The 23656-nt window shown below is 39.9% G+C and overlaps 1 protein-coding gene across 1 annotated transcript in view; it reads left to right on the plus strand.

The window, feature by feature from the left end:
• Nucleotides 1-23656, plus strand: part of DNTT (DNA nucleotidylexotransferase) — a 392355-nt gene that overhangs the window by 341034 nt on the left and 27665 nt on the right. The window contains exons 9-10 of the mRNA XM_070752425.1: nucleotides 19536-19799; nucleotides 23489-23572. Of these exons, the coding sequence (XP_070608526.1) occupies nucleotides 19536-19799; nucleotides 23489-23572 (348 nt within the window). The remainder of the gene's footprint in view (nucleotides 1-19535; nucleotides 19800-23488; nucleotides 23573-23656) is intronic.

Raw genomic sequence — 23656 nt, forward strand, 5'->3', positions numbered from 1 at the left:
ACCTTTATTCTAATTTGCATTGCTTGAATCTCCTGATTTCCATGACACTTGACATTATGTATGATATTGAGAATTAATCACAATCAGCCTAAACACAAGAACTTTCATTGCTAGAAGGTCAAGCAAAGTACTCACCCTTTTTGAATAGCAAGTGTCAGGTTGCTATTGGTGGTGCTACCTAGCCAGGTAATGGAATGTTTTCAAGAAAATAACCAACTCAGATAATATCAAGAAGACAACAGTTTAATCCTGAGATTCAGTACATGTATCCTCTACTATTGGAATAGCAAGTCTTTATTGACTTGGCAAAAGAAGAAAGGGCCATTAAGTGTCTAGAGAATACTACTCCAAAAGAAAGGAGACAGGGATAAAGATGGAGTTGAATAGGCAGCCAGGTATAGCTGACAGGAACGAGGCAATCTTTATTTCAGCACCCACAAAAAGAACAGAGAACAGCGGCTTGACAGCTTCCTTTTATAGGGGAGCTGTCAAGATCTAAACCAATAGTGGAGCTTTATTTTCCTGCTAGCTGGCTGCTTGTATTTGAGCAGCAGGTCATAAGTGTGAGGACTCAACAGATGGCCTGCTTCTGTGGCTTCTGCAATGCCAGACCCTCATCAAGGGGATATGAAGAAAGCTTGCCCTTTTTTAATTGTGTGAAGGTGATCTTATGGGCATCCAACCTTCAAAGATATTGTAAAATTTGGCCAGGATGGCTTTTGATTCATCCCTGTTGTATAATGACTTGGCTTCATCAGTCAATGGATTTTTTCTTATATTGATAGATAAACCAGGACAGAGAACTTTGGTTAGGCTGTACAATTATTTGGTTTTAATCTCAAAAACTGTTTTGGAAAGGCATTGGAATGTAATGTAGTATCTATTGTTCAAAAAGCAACTCAGCTATTTCCAAGAACTGTACAACAGCTGTAGAGGGAAATTCACAATCCCTGGAAAAGATGCAGCTGCTTTCAAGGAATTGTTGACCAATATTACATTCTCATTCCTTTGAAGCACACAAGGGATACTGAACCCAAAGTGGATTTGATGAAGTTACTAAATTTATGAAGGAAATATTATGGATGTAGAATACATTAATTTTAGTAAGGCATTTGTAAAAATATCAAGGTTCCAGGTAACATCTGAAGTAAATCAGAATCTGAGTCAAAGTACAGTGGTACCTCTACCTACAAACGCCTCTACTTACAAACTTTTCTAGATAATAACAGAGTGTTCAAGTTTTTTTGCATCTTCTCAAAAACCATTTTCCACTTACAAATCCGAGCCTCCGAAACTGTAACTGGAAAAGGCAGGAAGAAGCTTCTGTGGGACCTATCTAGGAATCTCCTGGGAGGAAACAGGGCTGGAAAAGGCAGGGAGAAGCCTCAATGGGGCCTCTCTAGGAATCTCCTGGTAGGAAACAGGGCCTCCACCCTCCCTGTAGTTTCCCCAATTGCACTCATTATTTGCTTTTCCATTGATTCATATGGGAAAAATTGCTTCTTCATACAAACTTTTCTACTTAAGAACCTAGTCACGGAATAAATTAAGTTTGTAAGTAGAGGTACCATCATATTTCTCAAAGTTCCAATTTATTTCCAGAGCCATCCTGACACCTATACAGGGAAACCTGGAGCTGAGTTTCCCACTCAGTTGAAAGTTCACATCCCTTGTCATGTTGCCCACTCAGATTGTGCCAGCGTGGCCCACCCTTTCTTCGCTTCTGGCCCTGTTGGGTGGGCATGAGGTATCCTTGAAACACTCCAAAGAATGCTTTGTGACTTCATCTGTTCCCTCCTGAAATCCCCCTCCAAGCCTTGCAACTATATTGTCAACTTTACATTCTCCTTTGAAGGATTAGAATGGAGAAACAGAAACTATTTCAGTATGTTTTCTCTTTGCTCCAAACACTCCAGTTCCAGTAGTGGGTTGCAGCCGGTACGGCTGGGATTGGGACTCCATTGATGGAAATTGAGATGCGCACACATCTCCATGCCCCCAATGCATGCACACATGAGATTTGGCTTTTGCACATATGCAGCAAGCAAAATCTCATGTGAGGATGCTCTCATGTGCAAGATTTCACTGATTTTTGGCATTTCATTGATTCTGCGCATGTGCGGTAGCAAAGAAATCGCTGAATTTTTTTAAAATTGGATTTGTATGCCACCCTTCTCCGAGGACTCGGGGCAGCTGACAGCACATAATAAAACAGTAGAAAAATAATCCAATTAATAACATAAACAATTGTTTAAAAGTTCTAATTTTAAAACTTCAATTAACAATTCATATAACAATCATTCTAGGAAACATTCATTGGCCAGGGGGAAGCTCTAATAACCCCAGGCCTGGCGACAGAGATGAGTTTTTAAACTCTTTCGGAAGGCAAGGAGGGTGGAGGCAGTGCAAATCTCTGGGGGGAGTTGATTCCAGAAGGCTGGGCCCCCCACAGAGAAGGCTCTCCCCCTAGGTCCTGTGAGCTGACATTGTTTGGTCAATGGGACCCTAAGGAGACCAACTCTGTGGGACCTCACCGGTTGCTGGGATTTGTGCAGCAGAAGGCGGTCTAGGAGATGGTCTGGTCCTATGCCATGTAGGGCTTTATAGGTCATAGCCAACAGTAATGGGCAGCTAAAATTTTTACTGCCACACTGTGGGTGTGGCTTATTTTGTGGGTGTGGCTTTATAGTCATGTGACTGGGTAGGAGTGGCTTGCCAGCCATGTGACCAGGTGGGAGTGACTTGAATGTTCATCATCATTCAAGTGAACTGTTAAGTCCTCGACTTATAACCTCACCTGTGTTGCTCGCTGGGGTGACAATTTGCTTTGTGTTTCCCTCGCTCTACTTCCTAGGTCACACCCTGCCTGAGGCTGGGTAGCTAGGTGAATGGGTGTCAATCAGCTGTTGAGGAAAGAGGGGGCAGGAAATGGACCCCCTGCTACTCCTGCCAGTACTGGTCTCCCTGCTGCTTTCCGAGGAGGAGGAGGATGACAGGGTGGGTTGGTCAGCTAAAACTGGGCACACAGCTTCATTTATGTTGTGAGCCGCCCCAAGTACTCGGCGAGGGGTGGCATACAAATCCAATAAATAAATAAATAAATTTCCACTGGTGGAACTGCATTCCACCCTGTCCTGCCTGCTGCCCTCCTCTGATAACCAACACTTTGAATTGTGTCCAGAAAACTGGTGAAATCTCATGCGCGAGAGCATCTTCGCATGAGATTCCCCTTGCTGTGCATGTGCAGAAGCCAAATCTCACACTGACATGTGCACACATGCCTGCCAGATGTGCACGTGCCCACGACGATCCTGGAGGTCATACCGGTAGTAGCTGGTAAGTGGAACCCCCGCCTGTCCAGTTCACATTAGACTGCTCTTGTGATATTTGTTCATTGGATGCAAGTCAAATTGACAGTTCATAGTCAAATCATTGAATTGAAAAGCCAGCAGAATGATCATGTGCCTTCCAGGGATGGGTTCTAACTTACCTCTCTACCGGTTCACTTCCTCCCGCACCACGACATGTGGCTGCACTGCATGGGTGTGTATGCACAGCAATGAAAATTCCCCCAAAAATATCCAAAATCAAGGAAACAGAAACAAGATAGTGGGACATGCACAGTGCTGGAAACCTGGCTTCTGCGCAGGCTCAGAAGAAATAAAAAATGTAAAAAACACCAAACCCCACCAAATAAAAAAATATCCAAAAAGAAGATGGCGGTATTCCCCAGACCAGCATCAACCAAACCAGCTCTGTGATGTCAGCAGAGTTTTGTTACTGGTTAGAGCGAACCGGTCCAACCTGGGAGAAACCCACCTCTGATGCCTTCATATAGAACATCTGTCCAAATAATGTTTAGAATAAGGATGGAGCTAACTTGATGCTGGCAGGTGATTTTTTTTTTCATGGATGACTTTGTTTTTACCATTATGGACTGAATAAACTCAAGAAGGCAGAATGAGAATGGCATGGTAACTTCATTGATTTTGACTAGTTTCTCTGTGTTCTGCTATTCAAAGCATTCACTTTAGAAGAGCTTAACAGAATGAAAAATAAGCACGTGGCTGGGGGACTTAATATTTTCACTTTTCATTTTAAAATGTCTCAGACTGAAGGAAGGTAAATTATTTGCATGCAACCAAACTGAAGGAATGTTAAGTGATACAATGTGAAATTTAAATCCTTTAATCCAAAATAATTGTTAGAAGTAAGGGAAATGATGTCCCTTTCTCTCATAATGTTAAAAAGTAGTCTTAGAATTCAGGAAAAGAACTTTCGTTAACAACGAGCACTTGAATCTAACTCTTTCATTAATAGTGAAATATTTCGGCTGAAATTAATTAATCTCTGCATGTTTTTTTTAAAATCCGCAATCAAAAATAAGAGTTGATGCCTGTAAAATCAGCTGAAGGTGCTATTTACTTGATGCTCAGTAGCCTGCAACGTTCAGATTAGACCTTCTTAAAATTTCCACAGCTAACTCCTTGGCTAAAAAGATCAGCACATAGCTTGGGAATTGCTGTTTCAGCTGCATGAATGCAATACAAGAGAGTTGTCCAGAGCCTCAATCAAATCAGATTAACCAGAAAGGTTGTCCCAGTGGATCTAGCCCTAGCCCTTGATTTCTATTTAAAAAATGGCACTTTGAGTTGGAGTCGAATTTTTATTACTTGCTGAAGTCAGCACCTGTGTAATTGCTGCTTAAGTGCATCTTTTAAAAAAGAAAACATTGATATGTCTGTCTGCAGTCTGCTGGTCTTTATAGTTCTCCCTACTTACCTTCTCCAAGTTGCAAAGCCTTCTAATAGTGGGAAAGCTATAAAGAATAACTTAGAGGTATTTGATTCCGGAAAATGGCCTCCTCATCACATTTCGTACTTAGCACGATCTGCTAATTCTGAAACTCTTCATGGGAGTTGATATTATTCAACCAGGAAGAGAAAGTGAGTATTTCATCTGAGCTTTCATGCTAACTTACTTAATGGGTTATAATTACCTACAATAATCCAGCAGGAAAAGAATGCTCTCTAACTAAACCCAAGTTATGAAACTAAAAGATTTGTGGCAAGGGCGAGCTATAAGTATGAACATTTTGATTTATCGTTTCCTGGGTGGATTGCATGATTTATACACCTCTAACCTATCTGTCCTATTTTGCCCTTTCCCCCATCAAATAATCTGAATCCTCCCCCCAATAGAAGAGTTGACACAGCTCAGTGGTAGGTAACTTTTGATTTATTGTACATATACATAGATCCCCATGTACAATTGGTGGGTCACTATGTACCACAGGATGCTGGACTCAATGGGATTGGGCCTGATTCAGCATAGCTCTTCTTATGTTCTTATTTACTTTCGTCTAATCTCTAATTACAAGTACCATAGTCCTAATTTTAGAACAGTTCATTTAGTGACTGTTCAAAGTTACAACAGCAGTGAAAAAAAGTGTCTTCTGGCTATTTTTCAGAGTTTTGACTTTTGTAGCAATCCCCCTGGTCATGTTATCAAAATTCAGAAGCTTGTCAACTGATTCATATTTATGTTGGTTGTAGTGTCCTAGGATCATGTCATCACATTTTGTGAACCTATGGCAAGCAAAGTCAGTGGGAAAGCAAGATTCATTTAACAACCATGTTAGAAACTTAACAACTACTGTAGCAAAGAAGGTAGTAAAATCGGGCTAAACTCACTTAACAAATGTCTCACTTAGCAACTTAGCAACATAGCTACATAGAAGATTGATGGCAGAAAAAGACCTCATGGTCCATCTTGTCTTCTCTTATACTATTTCCTGTATTTTATCTTAGGATGGATATATGTTTATCCCAGGCAAGTTTAAATTCTGTTACTATGGATTTACCAACCACGTCTGCTGGAAGTTTGTTCCGAGCATCGACTACTCTTTCAGTAAAATAATATTTTCTCATGTTGCTTCTGATCTTTCCCCCAACTAACCTCAGATTGTGCCCCCTTCACTTTCCTATTAAAAACACTTCCCTCCTGAATCTTATTTAACCCTTTAACATATTTAAATGTTTCGATCATGTCCCCCCTTTCCCTTCTGTCCTCCAGACTATACAGATTGAGTTCATGAAGTCTTTCCTGATACGTTTTATGCTTAAGACCTTCCACCATTCTTGTAGCCCGTCTTTGGACCCGTTCAATTTTGTCAATATCTTTTTGTAGGTGAGGTCTCCAGAACTGAACACAGTATTCCAAATGTGGTCTCACCAGCGCTCTATATAGCGGGATCATAATCTCCCTCTTCCTGCTTGTTAAACCTCTAGCTATGCACCCAAGCATCCTACTTGCTTTCCCTAACACCTGACTGCACTTTTTACCCATTTTGAGACTGTCAGAAATCACTACCCCTAAATCCTTTTCTTCTGAAGTTTTTGCTAACACAGAACTGCCAATAATTAAATCTTTCCTGATAGGTTTTATGCTTAAAACCTTCCACCATTTTTGTAGCCCATCTTTGGACTTAAATTTTTGGACATAAACATAAATTTTGGGCTCAATTTTGGTCGTAAATTGAGAACTATCTGTATCCTACTTTGGATGTATGATGTGAAAGTCAGTTTTCGAAAGAAATCTATAATACTGGAAAATAAGCACAAAATGCATGGACTTAGTTATAGTGATGGTACCTGTACTCTTAGAATATCTGAAGGATAGGTTGGGAATAGATCTTCCTGGGAAAAGAATTAACCTATATGACTGTTAAAAGTTGACAATGACTTAAGGGCACATAAATCCACTTATTTATTTATTTGTTTGTTTGTTTATTTGTTTGTTTGTTTGTTTATTTATTTGTTTATTTTGATCCTTCAGATTCTCTTTCTGAAGATATATCATTACATATAAATATTAGATATTTCTGCACTAAAAAGTAATGGAAAGAATTTGTTCAACCTCACTAAGTTCTTATCTTTCTTTACTATCCATTTGCTTCTATTTTTAACCAAGAATTTCTCTACTACTTCTGCTATAATATTGCTCCTTTAATAATTCTAATAATATGCTCTTCAAAATCCCCTTTTATATCACTATCCCATTCAAGTAATATTTGTTCTTCTCCTTTCCATTGTTTCAATAAAGCTTTCTTCCCTTTAATAACTAGCTCTTTTAATGTAGCTCATTGACCATTTTAGTGACCTCTTGAAATGTATGCAAATGTGCATAAATTGTATTATTGTGGATTTAAATAATTCCAAGTATTCTGGAGAGATCTGACCTTGTTGATTTTCTCTTTCAACTTACATTTTACCAAGCCTCTTGTTTGAAAGAAGATACCTCCTTCAAGTCAAATAGAATTGTAATGGCCTTCATTGCAATTTTCATCTTGCATATAAAATAATTTGGTTTCTATAAAGTCATTGCTTCTAATCAGTTTAACAATACTTATATCTCAAAAAGATATGGGTACAATTTACAGTTAAATCTAAGATTGCCTGCTTTATCAGTTTTATGATTAACCATTCTAAGGCAGAGTTGCTTAGATATTTTTAACAAATTAATTTTACAACAAATGGAAAAAAATAGGTAGAAAGTATATTTGAGTGTTAATGGATATTATAAAAATCCCTTGAAAATCCTATGGTCATATCAGACCAACAGAATAGATTAGTGCTGTCAAACGTGCGGCCAGCAGGCTGGATATGTCACACCATGGCCATGCCCACACCTGGTTAGCAAAGAGGAAACAAGGTGTAATACATTATGTGATGCTGTTGTGATAACGTGGATAGCGCTGGAATACTTCCATTAAAATAGTAAATTCTTTGGCTTTCAACAGTTCTTTGCCTTTTGATTAATGAGATAAACAGATAGATACACATACTGCAAATTTTGCCTGTTATCCCATTGTCCTGGTGTCCAATTTTGCCATTTTTTTAAAAAAAAATGTTTTCTGATGTTTAATAAATAAACACCAGACTACATTTTATACTAGTTATATTGAGTTTCATGTATACTTGCTCTGATCTGAACATAGTGATTGACTGCAACTGCACTGGTTACAAATTACACTGGAAATTACTTATAGTATTTTTCCAACACATTCATTCGTCCTTCATATATTGGGTTTGTGATTGGATCTTCATTCAAGTAGCCTCTTTTGTCCCAAATCACTCATCATTGTAATCAATCCACATGCATTCAGCATCCGACCCTCTCTGCTTTTTTTTATCATCTACTCTTCATAAGTATCATTTCTCATTGTGTACAACTGACTTTTATGTTTCTCTTGACTTATCCGCCCAACATTTTTATATAACAGTCAGCGACAGTCAGCGATGGTACTTACTGGTGTGCTGTGTGCAAATCCTCTTCATTCGGGTGCGCCCAGGTGCATGCCTGCACATGCATACTGTTGTGGTTAGCTCTGGCCCAGCTCCTGCCCCAAGGAATGTGGATGTGGGGGAGACATCCACATGCCGCAGGCCTGTTTTGCTCCCGGTGGAATCTGATGATGAAGGCTCCTCTGATCAAGAAGACATGAGTGACAGGGATGAGGAGAGTGTGGCAGACAGCTTAGAAGGAGATCAGTTATCTAGCTCCTCCTTGGATTTGGAATAAGAGTTAATGATACAGCCATGCATGCAGAGAGCGATGCATAGGCAGCAACTACTGAGAGATTATTATCAAAGAAAATGAGGCCACCTGTGGTTGGGTGGGGCTGTGTTAATTAGTGAGGCTGCTATAAATAGCAGCCTGTGGGTTTGGCCATTATGGAGGATTATCTGATCGTTGTGTTTCGTGCCTGCCTTGCTGACTTCAACCTTTGTGTGCTGATTTTTCCCCGCTTTGAAACTAAACCAGAGCAAAGTGTGTTTCACTTTGTGAAAGAAGAAGGACTGTGAATTGCCTCACAGCTGCAAGCTAAGTATCTCAGAACTGATAAGGGACTTATACCAATTACCAGGTTGTTTGGAGATGAGTGCTCTTTGCTATACAAAAAGAGTGCTTATATTTGAATTTTCGTTATAAAGAACATTGCTTTGAATTTTCAAACATATGTGTGTCTGAAATTTGTACCTGTGAATTTTCAGGAGGATTCTACCAGAGAGCCCGACAGAACACATACCTTGTGTGATTTCGCTTCCACATATGCATAGGAAGCAAAAACATCTTGCGCATGTGATTTCAGCATTCTTTTTGTTTCTGCACATGTGCAGAAAACAAAAAAGCTGAAAAAATTTAAGAAAATCCGAGATGGTGCAGAGTCACTTATCACATCGATAGGAACCCACCTCTGGTAACAGTAACGACATTTTTCCACTCATGCATTTTCATTTATTTTGAGAAGCATTCATACCATACAACCAATCACCTACCACCGATTCTCTTTTTTAATCACATTTATCATCCATTTCTCCATTTTAATGATTTTTCCATCCATGTTTCCATTTTAATAAATGTTTTAGTAAAATATATACGGCTCAAAAAAATAAAGGGAACACTCAAATAACACATCCTAGATCTGAATGAATAAAATATTTTCATTGAATACTTTGTTCTGTACAAAGTTGAATGTGCACAACAGCATGATTGTCAGTGTTACTTCCTAAGTGGACAGTTTGATTTCACAAAAGTTTGATTTACTTGGAGTTATATTCTGTTGTTCAAGTGTTCCCTTTATTTTTTTGAGCAGTGTACAAAAACATCTATTCCTCTTGTTTTTCACCATCTGAATATAACTTTTTTCAGTCAAATATACAACCACCTTGAGTTTTGATGCATCAACCTTCAAATTCATATTCCTAGTCACAGTGTACCGCCTATCTAATATTTGCAGCAAATAACCGAATCTCTCATCCAACAATGCAAATTATCTATATTCAAAAAGTAGCCTCTTCCAACTTCACAAGTCCGTGATTCTCACATCCATTTATTTCTCAATGGTCTGCTGAAGAGCAAAAATCTGGCTTGCAAATTTTCTGCCTGTCAGAAAACCAGGCTGAGCTTCCAAATTTTGCACACTGTCACCTTCTGTAGCCTTCCAATCATAATTCCCTCTTGACCTTCCCAGGCACACTTAACAAACTAATTCCTCTCACTCGCATATTCAGTGTGTGTGTGTGTGTGTGTGTAATATGTGTGTGCATGTGTATTTTTATGTATATGTGTATGTATCAGTGGTGGGTTCTGAATTAGTTTGCCACAGTGGTGGGTTCTGAATTAGTATCAGTGGTGGGTTCTGAATTAGTACTCACGCTTATCCTGGGTGGATGGGCAGAGCCTTCCGCTGCTGCCATTACCAGTTCTAAGAACTGGTCCAAACTGGGAGCAGCCTACCACTGGTATTTATGTATGTATGTGTATGTATCAGTTGTGGGTTTTACTTACCCACGTACTGGTGCACTGCACATGCAGCCTGCTGATTCTGCTGTATGTATGTATGTGTATGTATCAGCAGCATGTTCCACTTACCCACATACCGGTGTGCGCCCACGCGTGCCCACGTGTGTGTCCCCTTGCACAATATTGCTTCCGTGCATGCACAGGAAGCAAAAACATGCCAAAATTTCATGAGGGGAAGTTTGTGTGTGTGCGGGATTTTGGTGATTCTTTTTTGTTTCTGCGCATGTATGGGAGCAAAAAAAATCACCAAAATCTCATGTGGACTAATGTCCCCTCATCAGATTTTACTTCCATGCATGTGAAGGAAGCAAAAAAGGCTCCAAAATTCAGGAAAAAATATGGTGCCACCCGACAGACTGGCAAAGACAGTACTGGAGCGATTGTGTGCAAATTGCGCAATCTGGCAGACACTACCCAATGGAGCTCTGGGGTATACCAGTAGCAACCCACCACTGGAATGTATGTATGTATGTATGTATGTATGTATGTATGTATGTAAGTATGTATGTTTTTTGTATGTATGTATGTATGTATGTATGTATGTATGTATGTATGTATGTAGGTAGGTAGGTATGTATATACAAGTGAGTTGGTAGTGCCCAGGTTCAAATCCTGGGAAGGGTATGGCTACCTGATGAGAGCAAAATAACTTGAACTAGATCTCCCTTCATTTTCATTATCAGCAAAAATATGTTACATATATAATATATAGTATATGATATATTAATATACATATATGTATCAGCTAAGCTAATATGTATATTAATATATGATATATTAATATACATATATGTATCAGCTCAGCTAATAAAAGGGAGCAGAGTTTGTGGCTTGGAGGAAAAATCACTGCCAAGCAAGGCATAAGCAGCCCAGGTTCAAATCCTAGAAGGGTTTGGCTTGGCTGATGAAAGCCTATAAACTTGACATAGATCTATAGCATTCTCCCATTTATATATATATATATATTTGTTTTCGTAGATTTTCATGGGTACAGGTATGACGGTCTTGGTATATTCGGGTTTCTTCCCGTCTAGGATTTGGAAATTTCTGGTGACGTTTTAATGAGGTCCCACTCGTCAGCTTCAGGCTGGTGTTTCTGTCCTTGTCTAAGGCAAACACTGTGAGACCTGAGCTGCCTTCCTTCTATAAATACTGGTGGCTGGGTGTGGTTTGATGGCTCAGCAATTGCCTGCTGTGTAGAAACTTCCTGGTGAGTCAGTGGGGTAACACCTGGGGTCATTGATGTGACAGAAACACCAGCCTGAAGATGACGAGTGGGACCTCGACGAAACGTCGCCAGAAATTTCCAAATCCTACATGGGAAGAAACCCGAATATACCAAGACCGTCATATATTGTATGTGTCTTTGAGTCGAAGTTGACTCTAGGCAACTGCCTGGATTAGATCTTTTTCCATGGGGGGAAAATTATCAAGCACAGATGCAGCCTTCAGAGATACATTAAAGAAATTGCACAGCCACTCCATAACCAAAATGTATCCATTTCTTTTTTTACTATTTCTCCAATTATTCTTTCAAAACCTGGAGCCCTATCATTTTTCAACGTTCTTGAGGCTTTTATGACTTTATTTTCATAATTTTTTTTTCTTGGACTCAAAGATTTATAGCATTCATTTCTGTTTCATTCCTCCACACATCATGAGTATTCTCATACAAATCTCTAAAATAGTCCTTCTAGCGTCCTCTTGCTTCAATTTCATCCCAAATCATTTCATCCTTTTTATTTTTTATTTTTTATTTTATTCATTCTGCTAGAGGCTCCTTGCTTGTCTCTCTTCATCCAATTCCAAAATATTTCTTTCCCTCCACTTTACTTTTCAATGACATTGCTCTGCACTTTTCTCTGTCTCTTTTAATTTTAACAGTTCCTTGCTCTTCTCCAACTACATTCTTTGCAATTATCTTCTTTTTTATATTAGTTTAGTTTAGTTTAGTTTTATTAGATTTGTATGCCGCCCCTCTCTGAAAACTCGGCTAACAACAATAAAGAAAACAATGTAACAAATCCAATATTAAAAAGCAATCTAAAAAAACCCAATTTAAGAGACCAGTCATACAAACAAGCATACCATGTATAAATTCTATAAGCCTAGGGGGAAGGGGAAAAAAAAATTCAATTCTCCCATGCCTGATGACAGAGGTGGGTTTTAAGGAGCTTGCGAAAGGCAAGGAGGGTGGGGGCAACTCTGATATCTGGGGGGGAGCTGGTTCCAGAGGGTCGGAGCCACCACAGAGAAGGCTCTTCTCCTGGGTCCCGCCAAATGACATTGTTTAGTCGATGGGAGTCGGAGAAGGCCAACTCTGTGGGATCTAACCGGTCACTGGGATTCATGCGACAGAAGGCGGTCCCGGAGATATTCTGGTCCGATGCCATGAAGGGCTTTATAGGTCATAACCAACACTTTGAATTGTGACCGGAAATTGATCGGCAACCAATGCAGACTGTGGAGTGTTGGTGTAGCTGCATTCTGCATGATCTGAAGTTTCCGAACACTTTTCAAAAGTAGCCCCATGTAGAGAGCATTACAGTAATCGAACCTCGAGGTGATGAGGGCATGAGTGACTGTGAGCAGTGAGTCCCGGTCCAGATAGGGCCGCAACTGGTGCACCAGGTGAACCTGGACAAACACCCCCCTCGCCACAGCTGAAAGATGTTTCTCTAATGTGAGCTGTGGGTCGAGGAGGACGCCCAAGTTGCGGACCCTCTCTGAGGGGGTCAGTAATTCCCCCCCCAGGGTTATGGATGGACAGATGGAATTGTCCTTGGGAGGCAGAGCCCACAGCCACTCCGTCTTATCCGGGTTGAGCTTGAGTCTGTTGACACCCATCCAGACCCCAACAGCCCCCAGGCATTGGCACATCACTTCCACTACTTTGTTGACTGGACATGGGGTGGAGATGTATAACTGGGTATCATCGCATACTGATGATACCTCACCCCATGCCCCTGGATGATCTCACCCAGCGGTTTCATGTAGATATTAAATAGCAAGGGGGAGAGGACCGACCCCTGAGGCACCCCACAAGGGAGTAACCTCAAGGTTGACCTATGACCCCCCACTAACACCGACGGTGACCGACCAGAGAGGTAGGAGGAGAACCACTGGAGAACAGTGCCTCCCACTCCCAACCCCTCCAGCCGGCGCAGAAGGATACCATGGTTGATGGTATCGAAAGCCACTGAGAGGTCAAGAAGCACCAGGACAGAGGACAAGCCCCTGTCCCGGGCCCGCCAGAGATCATCCATCAACGTGACCAAAGCAGTTTCCGTGCTATAGCCAGGCCTGAATCCAGACTGCTGGGGACCTAGATAATCGGCTTCTTCCAAGGATCGCTGGAGTTGGAGCGCCACCACCTTCTCGACAATCTTCCCCATAAAGGGAAGGTTGGAGAATGGATGGTAGTTATTAAACACGGCTGGGTCCAGGGAAGGCTTCTTGAGGAGGGGGCGCACAAGTGCCTCCTTATTAGGAGCCGGAAAGGACCCCCTCCCCAAGGAGGCATTGACAATCTCCGGGACCCAGCTCCGTGTCACCTCCCTGCTGGCCGAAACCAGCCAGGAAGGATACGGATCCAGCAAACAGGTGGCGGAACTCACAGCTCCAATGGCCTTGTCCACTTCATCAGGTGTCACCAGATCAAACTCTTCCCAGACAGGTGGACAAGTACGTGCCCCAGTCACCTCGACTGACTCGTTGTCAGTCGACTCTGTTATCCAGTTGGAGTAGAGATCTGCCCGTATCCGAGCGATTTTATCAGCGAAAATCGTGTTAAACTCCTCGGCACTACTCTGCAAGGGCTCCCCAACTCCCCCCTGGTTAAGAAGGGAGCGGGTCACCCTAAACAGAGCGGCCAAGCGGGATTCCGCTGATGCAATCAAGGCGGCATGATATGCACATCTTGCTGCCTTGAGCGCCACTTTGTAAGTCTTAATGTGAGCTCTTACAAGTGTTCGATCAGATTCGGACTTACTCTATATACACGTTGCACAATATCGTTCTTTGATCTTCATTTTTTTCAGAAGTCCTTCTTTTATGTGATTTTCCCCTCCTCATTTACGTCCATCTTTCATCCCACTGCCCCCACTATCAGTCTGCCAAGCATTATTTTTTATACTTCAAATTGGTGCAATTCCATATACTTCTTTTTTTCCCATCCTATTCTGTGCATAATAGAGTACAAATCTTCCCTTCATTCTGTTGGAACATTAACTTACCATCTACCACTTTTTCATACAACATCTGCATTCCTCCCCTTTTTTCCCCAATTGTTCAGCATTCACTCCATTTTTGCTCATTTCTTTCATGTTCTTCTATGTACATTTTTCCCCCAAGTGTCATTCTTGATGCTATCAAAATTAGTCTGTCCCAGATTCAGAATATATCATCACCTTTGTAATCCTACCCTAATTCTATCAGTCCTTTATCCTAAATTCTTAAATCAATCATGCTTGTATTCAATTCAGGATCATTGGGGTTTGGGGTTTTTTTGATAAATGTAAGAATAGATTTATGCTTAAACTATGCCGTAAAACAAGAAGTCATTTTTTTAAAAAAGAAATCACCATTCTCATTCATTCTTGGGTCTCTGAAAGCCCTGACAAGTTTTCTGTTCTTTTTCATCTCGCTCCAACTCATGCATTTCTGTCAGCCCGCGAAATAATCTTTTCTCCAGATCTCATTCATTCAGAATGTCTGCAAAACTCAGCCCTGATTTTTCATTAGAACCATTCATTAGAGTGAAGCAGGTAACTGATGTCAGCCTTTGAATTCCGTCTTTCTTAATACGTGCAGTCCTTAATTTACAACAGTTCATTTAATGGCTGTTCAAACTTACAATGGCACTGAAAAACCATATTTCACACTTATAACCACTGCAGCACCCCCAGGGTCACATCATCAAAGTTCAGGTGCTTGGTAATTGACTCATGTTTATGAGTGCAGTGTGCCAGGATCATGTGATCATCCTTTCCAACTTCTGACAAGCAAAGTGAATGGGGGAAAGCAGGATTCACTTAATAACTGCATTACTAACTTAGCAATAGCAATGATTCATAACTTTGGTAAGAAAGGTCATCAAATGGGGCAAAACTCACTTAACAATGGTGTCACTTAGGAACCGAAATTTTGGAACATTGTAAGTTGAGGACCACCTGTACATGTTGCCCCAAATATGTTGCTGCTATTCTATGCATGCTACGAGGGTCGCCCAGAAGGTAATGGACCACATTTTTTTCCAGTCTACAATAGTGGTAGAAATGTGAAACTTTAGATATACATTATTTGAATTATCAGGAGTGCGTGTGTAAATTTTGTGTTTCTTCAGACAGATAGTGTAGCTGCAGCAGTGTTTTGAAATAGCATGTCGTCACTGAATTTCTCACTGCAGAGAAAGAAACTGTTGGGAACATTCACAAACATTTGTGTACAGTTTACGGAGAAGGGCGGCATACAAATCTAATAAATAAATAAATAAATGGAGAATCTGCAGTCGACAGAAGTACGGTTAGTTGCTGGGCACAGAGGGTGAGGCCATTAGAAGACAGTTCACAGTGCAGAAATGGCTTCGTGACCAGAACAAGGAATGGTATCGATAGGGCATGCACACCCTTGTGTCTCGCTGGAGGAAGGCCATAGAACAGGACGGAGGTGGGAAAAAAAGTGGTGCATTACTTTCTGGCCGACCCTCATAGAATCTGTAACCTTGACACTCCTTTCAAGCCAACAAACTGTTGCCTGCAATCTAGCAACTACACAGTGTGGGCAGTATGTTGACACATACTCAGGAAGTTCCATTGGAACAGAAGACAAGCATTAATTTTTAATTAATGTCCCCTGTCTAAATTTGACAATGTCAATACCAAAAGCTATAGTATTTATAGAATGCAAACTTGGTAGGCACACTGTAATAGAATAATGGTGATTGCCAGCCTACTGATATTTGGCAAGCTATATTGTTTCTTCTAAATTTTAAATATGAAAAACATGGAGAAAAGCTTTGGCTCAGGTATTAGCAAAACGTACAGTTGTTTTTCAAATTATGATATGTGGGAGTAATATGAATCTTAGCTATTAATATATAATCACTTTACTTTCCATATTTTTGCATAAATAATCTTTGTTATTAAGGGCTTAAACCTCCAGAATGTCGTACTTATAATCCTATAATGTGCTGTGTAACTTTGAGAATATACTATGGACTTCATTTTTCATTTTCAAAGTTCTACAAGATAATGTAGAAAAATATTGTATTTTCTTGACTGCTACATCAAACAGTGTTGTCTTTTGTGATTTTAATGTTTGATCTGGAATGTGATCACTTAGGATCACATTCTGCACTGTGAAGACCTTTCATATTTGCTCAAGTAGAAATCTTCTACCTAGCAAAACATGAAAGGTGATATGTGAATATACTATCTGAAAAACTATTTTAGCATAGTTATAAACTTTCAAGTTATTAAAGCTCCAATCCTTAGAATGATAGTGCAGAACCGCTGTTCATAAATCACATGATTGTGAAAAACTTCCATTGGAAAGAACCACATGGAGAACAAACTGATACTTTCGTCGCCAACTTCATATTTATTTAGGGAATGATGACAATGTTATTGGACTATTTTCTTTTGTCCAATTAGTAAGATTTTTTGCAAAATATATTTTTGAAATTCTGTTGAATCCAAGCCACCCAAATGTATATGAATTTGTCGTAAGACTCTGCAAATGATTGTTTTCACTCAACATTGTTGCTGTGGCATATGGACTATGTGCTCTGAGATGTATGGGTAAAATAATTAAAGTAAAAACATATAATTATAACATTTATAACATAATGCATATTATAACAATTATAACATAATACATACCATATTTTTTGGTGTATCAGATGCACTGGTGTATAAGACATACCTAGATTTTAGAGGAGGAAAACAAGGAAAAAAGTATTCTGAACCAAATAGTGTAGTATTATATTGTTTAATATAATACCAGTGTAGCAGAATACTTTTTACAACCATGTCCCATTTTTCAAACCATGTACACTTTTTAAAACCATATACACTTTTTACAAACCTCAAACTTGACAGCTTCAAGACTTGTGGACTTCAACTCCCAGAATTCCTCCACCAGTCATGCTAGCTCAGGAATGGGAGTTGAAGTCCACAAAACTTAACTTGCCAGGTTTGAAGACTCTTGCACTCCTAACCCCTAACTCAGGGGTCTTCAAACTTGATACCTTTAAGACTAATGGACCTCAACTCCCAGAATTCCTCCACCAGTCATACTACCTGAGGAATGGGAGTTGAAGTCCACAAGCGTTAAACCCATTACGAGTAGATCCCAACCACATGCCTTTATCTCTCCTGTTCCGAAATATGCTCAGATGTAAAGCAAGGGAGTTCAGCCCGCCTACCACGTAGATGTGGGATCAGCTGTTCACACAAAGCAGAGGGAGGCAAAGTCTGTGAACACAAGGCAGAAGTAGAAGAGGAAGGGAACGATCCAATTGTAAATTATTATTTTTAAATATTACAGCATTACAGAACAGGAGGCACAAAGTTGCAGACAACTGGAGTCCCGTCAGGACTTCTTCCATCCCGCATACCCTCCCAGGCAGATCAGTGCACCTTCTTCCTTTTCCCACCCATCATGCAGGCATGCCGAGATGAGTTGCTGGTTAGTTGGTGGCAGCAGATAGGTTGGCTCTCTCCACTGCAGACTTACCAAGCCTACTGGTTGCCACCGGCCGCTGCTGCCAAACTGTGAGAGAAGCTGCCACCACCGGACTATGGGAAGGCTGTTGCACCACTATTGACCCCTGCTACCGAAGCATTTGAGAAACTGCCACCATCGGACTATGGGAAAGCCTCTACTGCTACCGCCACTGCTGACCACTGAGAGAAGCCACTGCCACCACCGCTGGCCACCACCAGACCATGGCAGCAGCAGCCTTCCCATAGTCTGGTGGTAGCAACTTCTCAGGTGCTTCAGCAGTAGTGGTCAGCAGTGGCGGCAGTGACTTTCCCGTAATCCAGTGGTGGTGGCTTCTCACATGCTTCAGCAGTGGCAGTCAGCCGTGGTGGCAGCAGCCTTCCCGTAGTCCAGCAGTGGCCACTTCTCATGCAGTTTGGCAGGGGCTGCTGGTGGTGGCCAGCAGTGGTGGCAGCTACTCCTCACAGGCTTTGAGAAGGAATGACAGTGGCAGCAGCTGTTTCTCCACAGCTTTCTCATGTTTTGGCAGCCGCAGTGGTAGCCAGCCACCAAATCGTATGAAAAACCACCACCGCAGGACTACGGGAAGGCTGTTGTCACCGCTGCTGACCACCACCCCAAAAAGTGTTGCCTTGAAATACCCTTGAAAAGTGTTCAGAGACTTCAGCTTGTCCAGAAAGTGGTACAATCACATTATACCAACACTCTGTATGCTGCACTGGCTTCTAATTGGTCTCCGGTCACAATTGGTTATTACCTATAAAGCACTATATGGTTTAGGACCAGACTATTTATCGGACTGTCTCCTGCTGCATAGCTCCCAGTGACTGATTAGAGCCCACAGGGTTGGCCTCCTCTGGGTCCCATCGACTAAGCAGTGCCGGTGGGTGGGGCTGCGGGGGATGGCCTTCTCTGTGACAGCCCCAGTTCTCTGGAACCAACTACTCCCTGAGGTTTGTACTGCCTTCACCCTACTGGCTTTCCAAAAAGCCAAAAGGCTCTGCCGGCAGGCTGGATGCGTGAGCAATTGACACTTCTTTTGATTCCGGCCTCAGTAAGACATACTCAGTAAGGGTGTATGATATGGCGTGACTGCATGAATAAGATTTTACATGGTTTTATATTACTGTTACTATTGTTAATAATTGTTCATATTGTTTTATTATTTCTATTGTTGTAAGCTGCCCTGAGTCCGCCGGAATGGGCAGCATACCAAATAAAGTAAGTAAGTAAATAAGTAAATAATTCTACCTTGGCTACAGGTGCTTATGGTATCATCTCCTCTTCAAATATTTTCATACAATTACAGCCCTAAGTAGGCAAGCACTAAGATTCAATACCTGTTCCAAAGTCATCTCTTGTACCTTCATGCTGAGGATGACAATCAGGTTACATTGGCGCTCAGCATAATAATACTGTACATTGAATATGTTTTCTTCTAGGAATTGCTTTTATATTATGATCTTATTGAATCAACGTTTGAAAATACAAAGTTGCCAAGCAGAAAAGTCGATGCTTTAGATCATTTTCAGAAGTGCTTTGCAATTTTAAAAGTCCATAAGGAAAGATTGAACAAAGGAAGCACGGTCCAATCAAAGGATTTTAGGGAAGAAGGAACAAAAGACTGGAAAGCAATTCGTGTGGATCTGGTTGTTACTCCTTTTCAACATTATGCATTTGCTCTCTTAGGATGGACTGGATCAAGGGTAAATAATTTCCTTTCCTCCTGTTTATATTTCTATTCTAGCTTGTATGAGACAATTGCAGTGCCGTGCATCTGAAAAAAAAAAGTCATTTCTTTGGCTTATCACTTGTAAATTAATTTTTTTTCTTGTTTCTTTTGTAAAGTGTCCAGTGCTACTTCATGCCCTGAATAGGTGGAAAAATAATTACTGAAATAGTGTAGGTTACCAATTGAGTTTTATAAACTGTTGTGGAAAAACACTTACTTTAAACAAAGCATTTTTTGATTGATGCAATGCAGTATCTTTTATTGGTGTGCACAACTATAGTGATTACTGTGGTCTCACAAAGTTGCAAATGAGTCCTGAAATACTGTAATCAGGGTTATCAGTTATAGTATCCCAGAACTGTAACACAGAAATTATCCAGAATGCAATAAAAACCATGCTGTGATCTTCACAGCAGAAAGCAGCATCTGACTTTAAGATGTTCTGGACCAATCCATCTAAATTCTACATTCCTATAAGGGCTCCAAGCTCACCCCATTCTACTGATACTAGAACATAAATGGTATCCCTTATTGTACCTATATAGCATGTCCTTTCTCATTTGAGATAGGATAACAATGTGGTTTTTGTAATCCATCTTGTGGATTACCAACTGTGGATCATCAAATGTTTCAGTTCTTCTGCTCTTTCTAATATACCTTTCAGACCCAACAAGAAATGATTAAAGTATTATTTCACCCTCCCTGTAAGTCGTATCTTATCTTCCCAATCAAGTTTCAGTATTTTAGAGAAGCTATAAACACAAAATTCACTTGAGGAAAAACAACAATTTTGCACACAGGAAAAATCACATTTCATACCAGTTACCTATGATGGCATCTTTTTTTAAAAAAAAAAGAATTTGAATTTCTTGAGCATATGAAGAATCGTTAGGTCATGCATCAATCTATTACTCTCCTTGAATATTTCAAAATTTTTCTCCTTGGTTATGGAAACTAGTGCTACACTTCTTTAAAATAACAGTTATGTCTAAGAGAAAACTTGCTTGAAAACCCACTTGTCTTTTCATTTTTTTGTTTTCTTTTTTTAAACTAGTTTCTAAATATAGGGAATAGAAGTGTACAACCTCTAGAGTAAATATGAAAGAAAAATATAATTTTAATAAGCAGAAGACTTCAGGGTTTAAAAATGTAAATAAACAAAGCAAAACCCAAATATTAATTCACTTATTTTGTAGACAACTCCATTACAACATTTGAATTAAAAATTTATTTCATTCTGATTTATATGGAAAGTGGAATATTTTTTAAAAAAATAACCTTTAGTTCATGTCTTTCTGTCTCCCTAAAATGATAAAACTGAAATGGTCAGAAGAATGGGAAGTGTGCTTCTAAGAAATGTGATTTAGGAAGTGTAGATTATAACTGTAATGTCTATATTACCTCTAGAGCAGTGGTTCTCAACCCTTCTAATGCCGTGAACCTTTAATACAGTTCCTCATGTTGTGGTGACCCCCAACCATTGGTTTAGTGCCGATTATTCCAACAGAGCTTTAAGCTGATTGGCAGGAAGGTCAGAGGGACACCCCCACTGTAAATGCCTGATTGGTTGGATTATAAAAATATGTTCCAAGGTGCCAGAATAGAAGCTTTTGTTCCTAACACCATGGGAAATTTGTCATTTCCCCATGGTCTTAGACGACCTCTGTGAAATGGTCGTTCGACCCCCAAAGTGGTCCCAACCCCCAGGTTGAGAACCACTGCTCTAGAGCAAGCTTATTTAACCCAATGATATTTACTTTTGAACATTGCTGGAGGCTGCACTGATTCCCTTAATATTCTATGGATGTTACGTTTCTTTGACAGTTGCTTCTAATCTCTAGGCAGTGTCGGGCCTGAATGCCATCTTTTCTTTTGGAACTTCAGGGCTACTACACATATCATAAACTGTAATTTTTTCCTGAAAAAGTGCAAACACCTAAAGATTTTTATTTTATTCAGACATCTCCTGTGAGTCAGTAGCAAATGGAATCCACTGTGTGTTTAAATTAAACTTCAACCATCTCTTCTTATAAAGTTATAATTATCAGGGAGACAGTACTAGATAATGTGATATAGTATCGCAAATCCAACAGAGTCGCTCTGGGTGAACATCCATTACAAAACTTGTAAGAATTGCAGACTACATTCATTATAAGAAAGAGTGCAATGTAATATCTCAATATCACATTACTTATGGTTATGTGTGCAGTAATGAGGATCTAGCAGGCATCCTCATGACTAGTCTATAATATTAGTTTCCAGGAACATCTTTACTTTAGGATTTTAAAAGTCATTGCAGGATGTATCATTTAAGATAAATCTTAAATTTATCCTAAATGTATATCTACAAATATTATATATATATATATATATATATATATATATATATATATATATATATATAACAAATAGTGCTGCAATAGATTAAAACAAAGTAGGTAGGTAGGTAGGTAGATAGATAGATGATAGAGAGGTAGAGAGAGAGGTAGATAGATAGATAGATAGATAGATAGATAGATAGATGATAGAGAGGTAGAGAGAGAGGTAGGTAGGTAGGTAGATAGATAGATAGATAGATAGATAGATAGATGATAGAGAGGTAGAGAAAGAGATCGGTAGGTAGGTAGGTACGTAGGTAGGTAGATAGATAGATAGATAGATGATGGAGAGGTAGAGAAAGAGATAGGTAGGTAGATAGATAGATGGATAGATGATAGAGAGGTAGAGAAAGAGATCCTAGGTAGGTAGGTAGATAGATAGATAGATGATAGAGAGGTAGAGAAAGACATAGGTGGGTGGGTAGGTAGGTAGATGATAGAGATACAGTAGATAGATAGATAGATAGATAGATAGATAGATAGATAGATAGATAGATAGATAGATAGATAAAAATAGAGAGATGATAGAAAGATAGAAAAAGATAGAAAGATACATATGTAGCAGTGATGGGTTGCTACGAGTTCACACATGTTCGATGAACTGGTAGTGGTGGTGGCAAAAGGCTATATCCACCTGCCTGGATGTCATCAAAAATGATCTGCGCATGTGTAGAAGTGTTGCTCTGTGCTCCAATTCTCAAACTGGTAGCAAAGATAAGTGAAACCCACTACTGATAGATAGATGGATAGATGGATAGATGGATAGATGGATAGATGGATAGATGGATAGATGGATAGATGGATAGATGATGGATAGATGGATAGATGGATAGATGGATAGATGGATAGATGGATAGATGGATAGATGGATAGATGGATAGATGGATAGATGGATAGATGGATAGATGGATAGATGGATAGATGGATAGATGGATAGATGGATAGATGGATAGATGGATAGATGGATAGATGGATAGATGGATAGATGGATAGATGGATAGATGGATAGATGGATAGATGGATAGATGGATAGATGGATAGATGGATAGATGGATAGATGGATAGATGGATAGATGGATAGATGGATAGATGGATAGGTAGGTAGATGGGTAGATGGGTGGATGGGTGGATGGGTGGATGGGTGGATGGATGGATGGATGGATGGATGGATGGATGGATGGATAGATAGATAGATAGATAGATAGATAGATAGATAGATAGATAGATAGATCGATCGATCATTTGGCTTTGCTGTAATAACAAGGAATATTTTATATGCACGCAGCAATTTGAACGTGATCTGCGGAGATATGCCACCCATGAGAAGAAAATGATGTTGGATAATCATGCCTTATATGATAAAACTAAGGTAATGTTTTTTCCTTTCTACTGTCATTACTGAATTCATCAATCATTCCCCTGTTCAGTGCCTTTTTCATCCCTCAATCTGTTA

Source organism: Erythrolamprus reginae, chromosome 5 (assembly GCF_031021105.1).
Source record: "Erythrolamprus reginae isolate rEryReg1 chromosome 5, rEryReg1.hap1, whole genome shotgun sequence".
Lineage (NCBI taxonomy): Eukaryota > Metazoa > Chordata > Lepidosauria > Squamata > Dipsadidae > Erythrolamprus > Erythrolamprus reginae.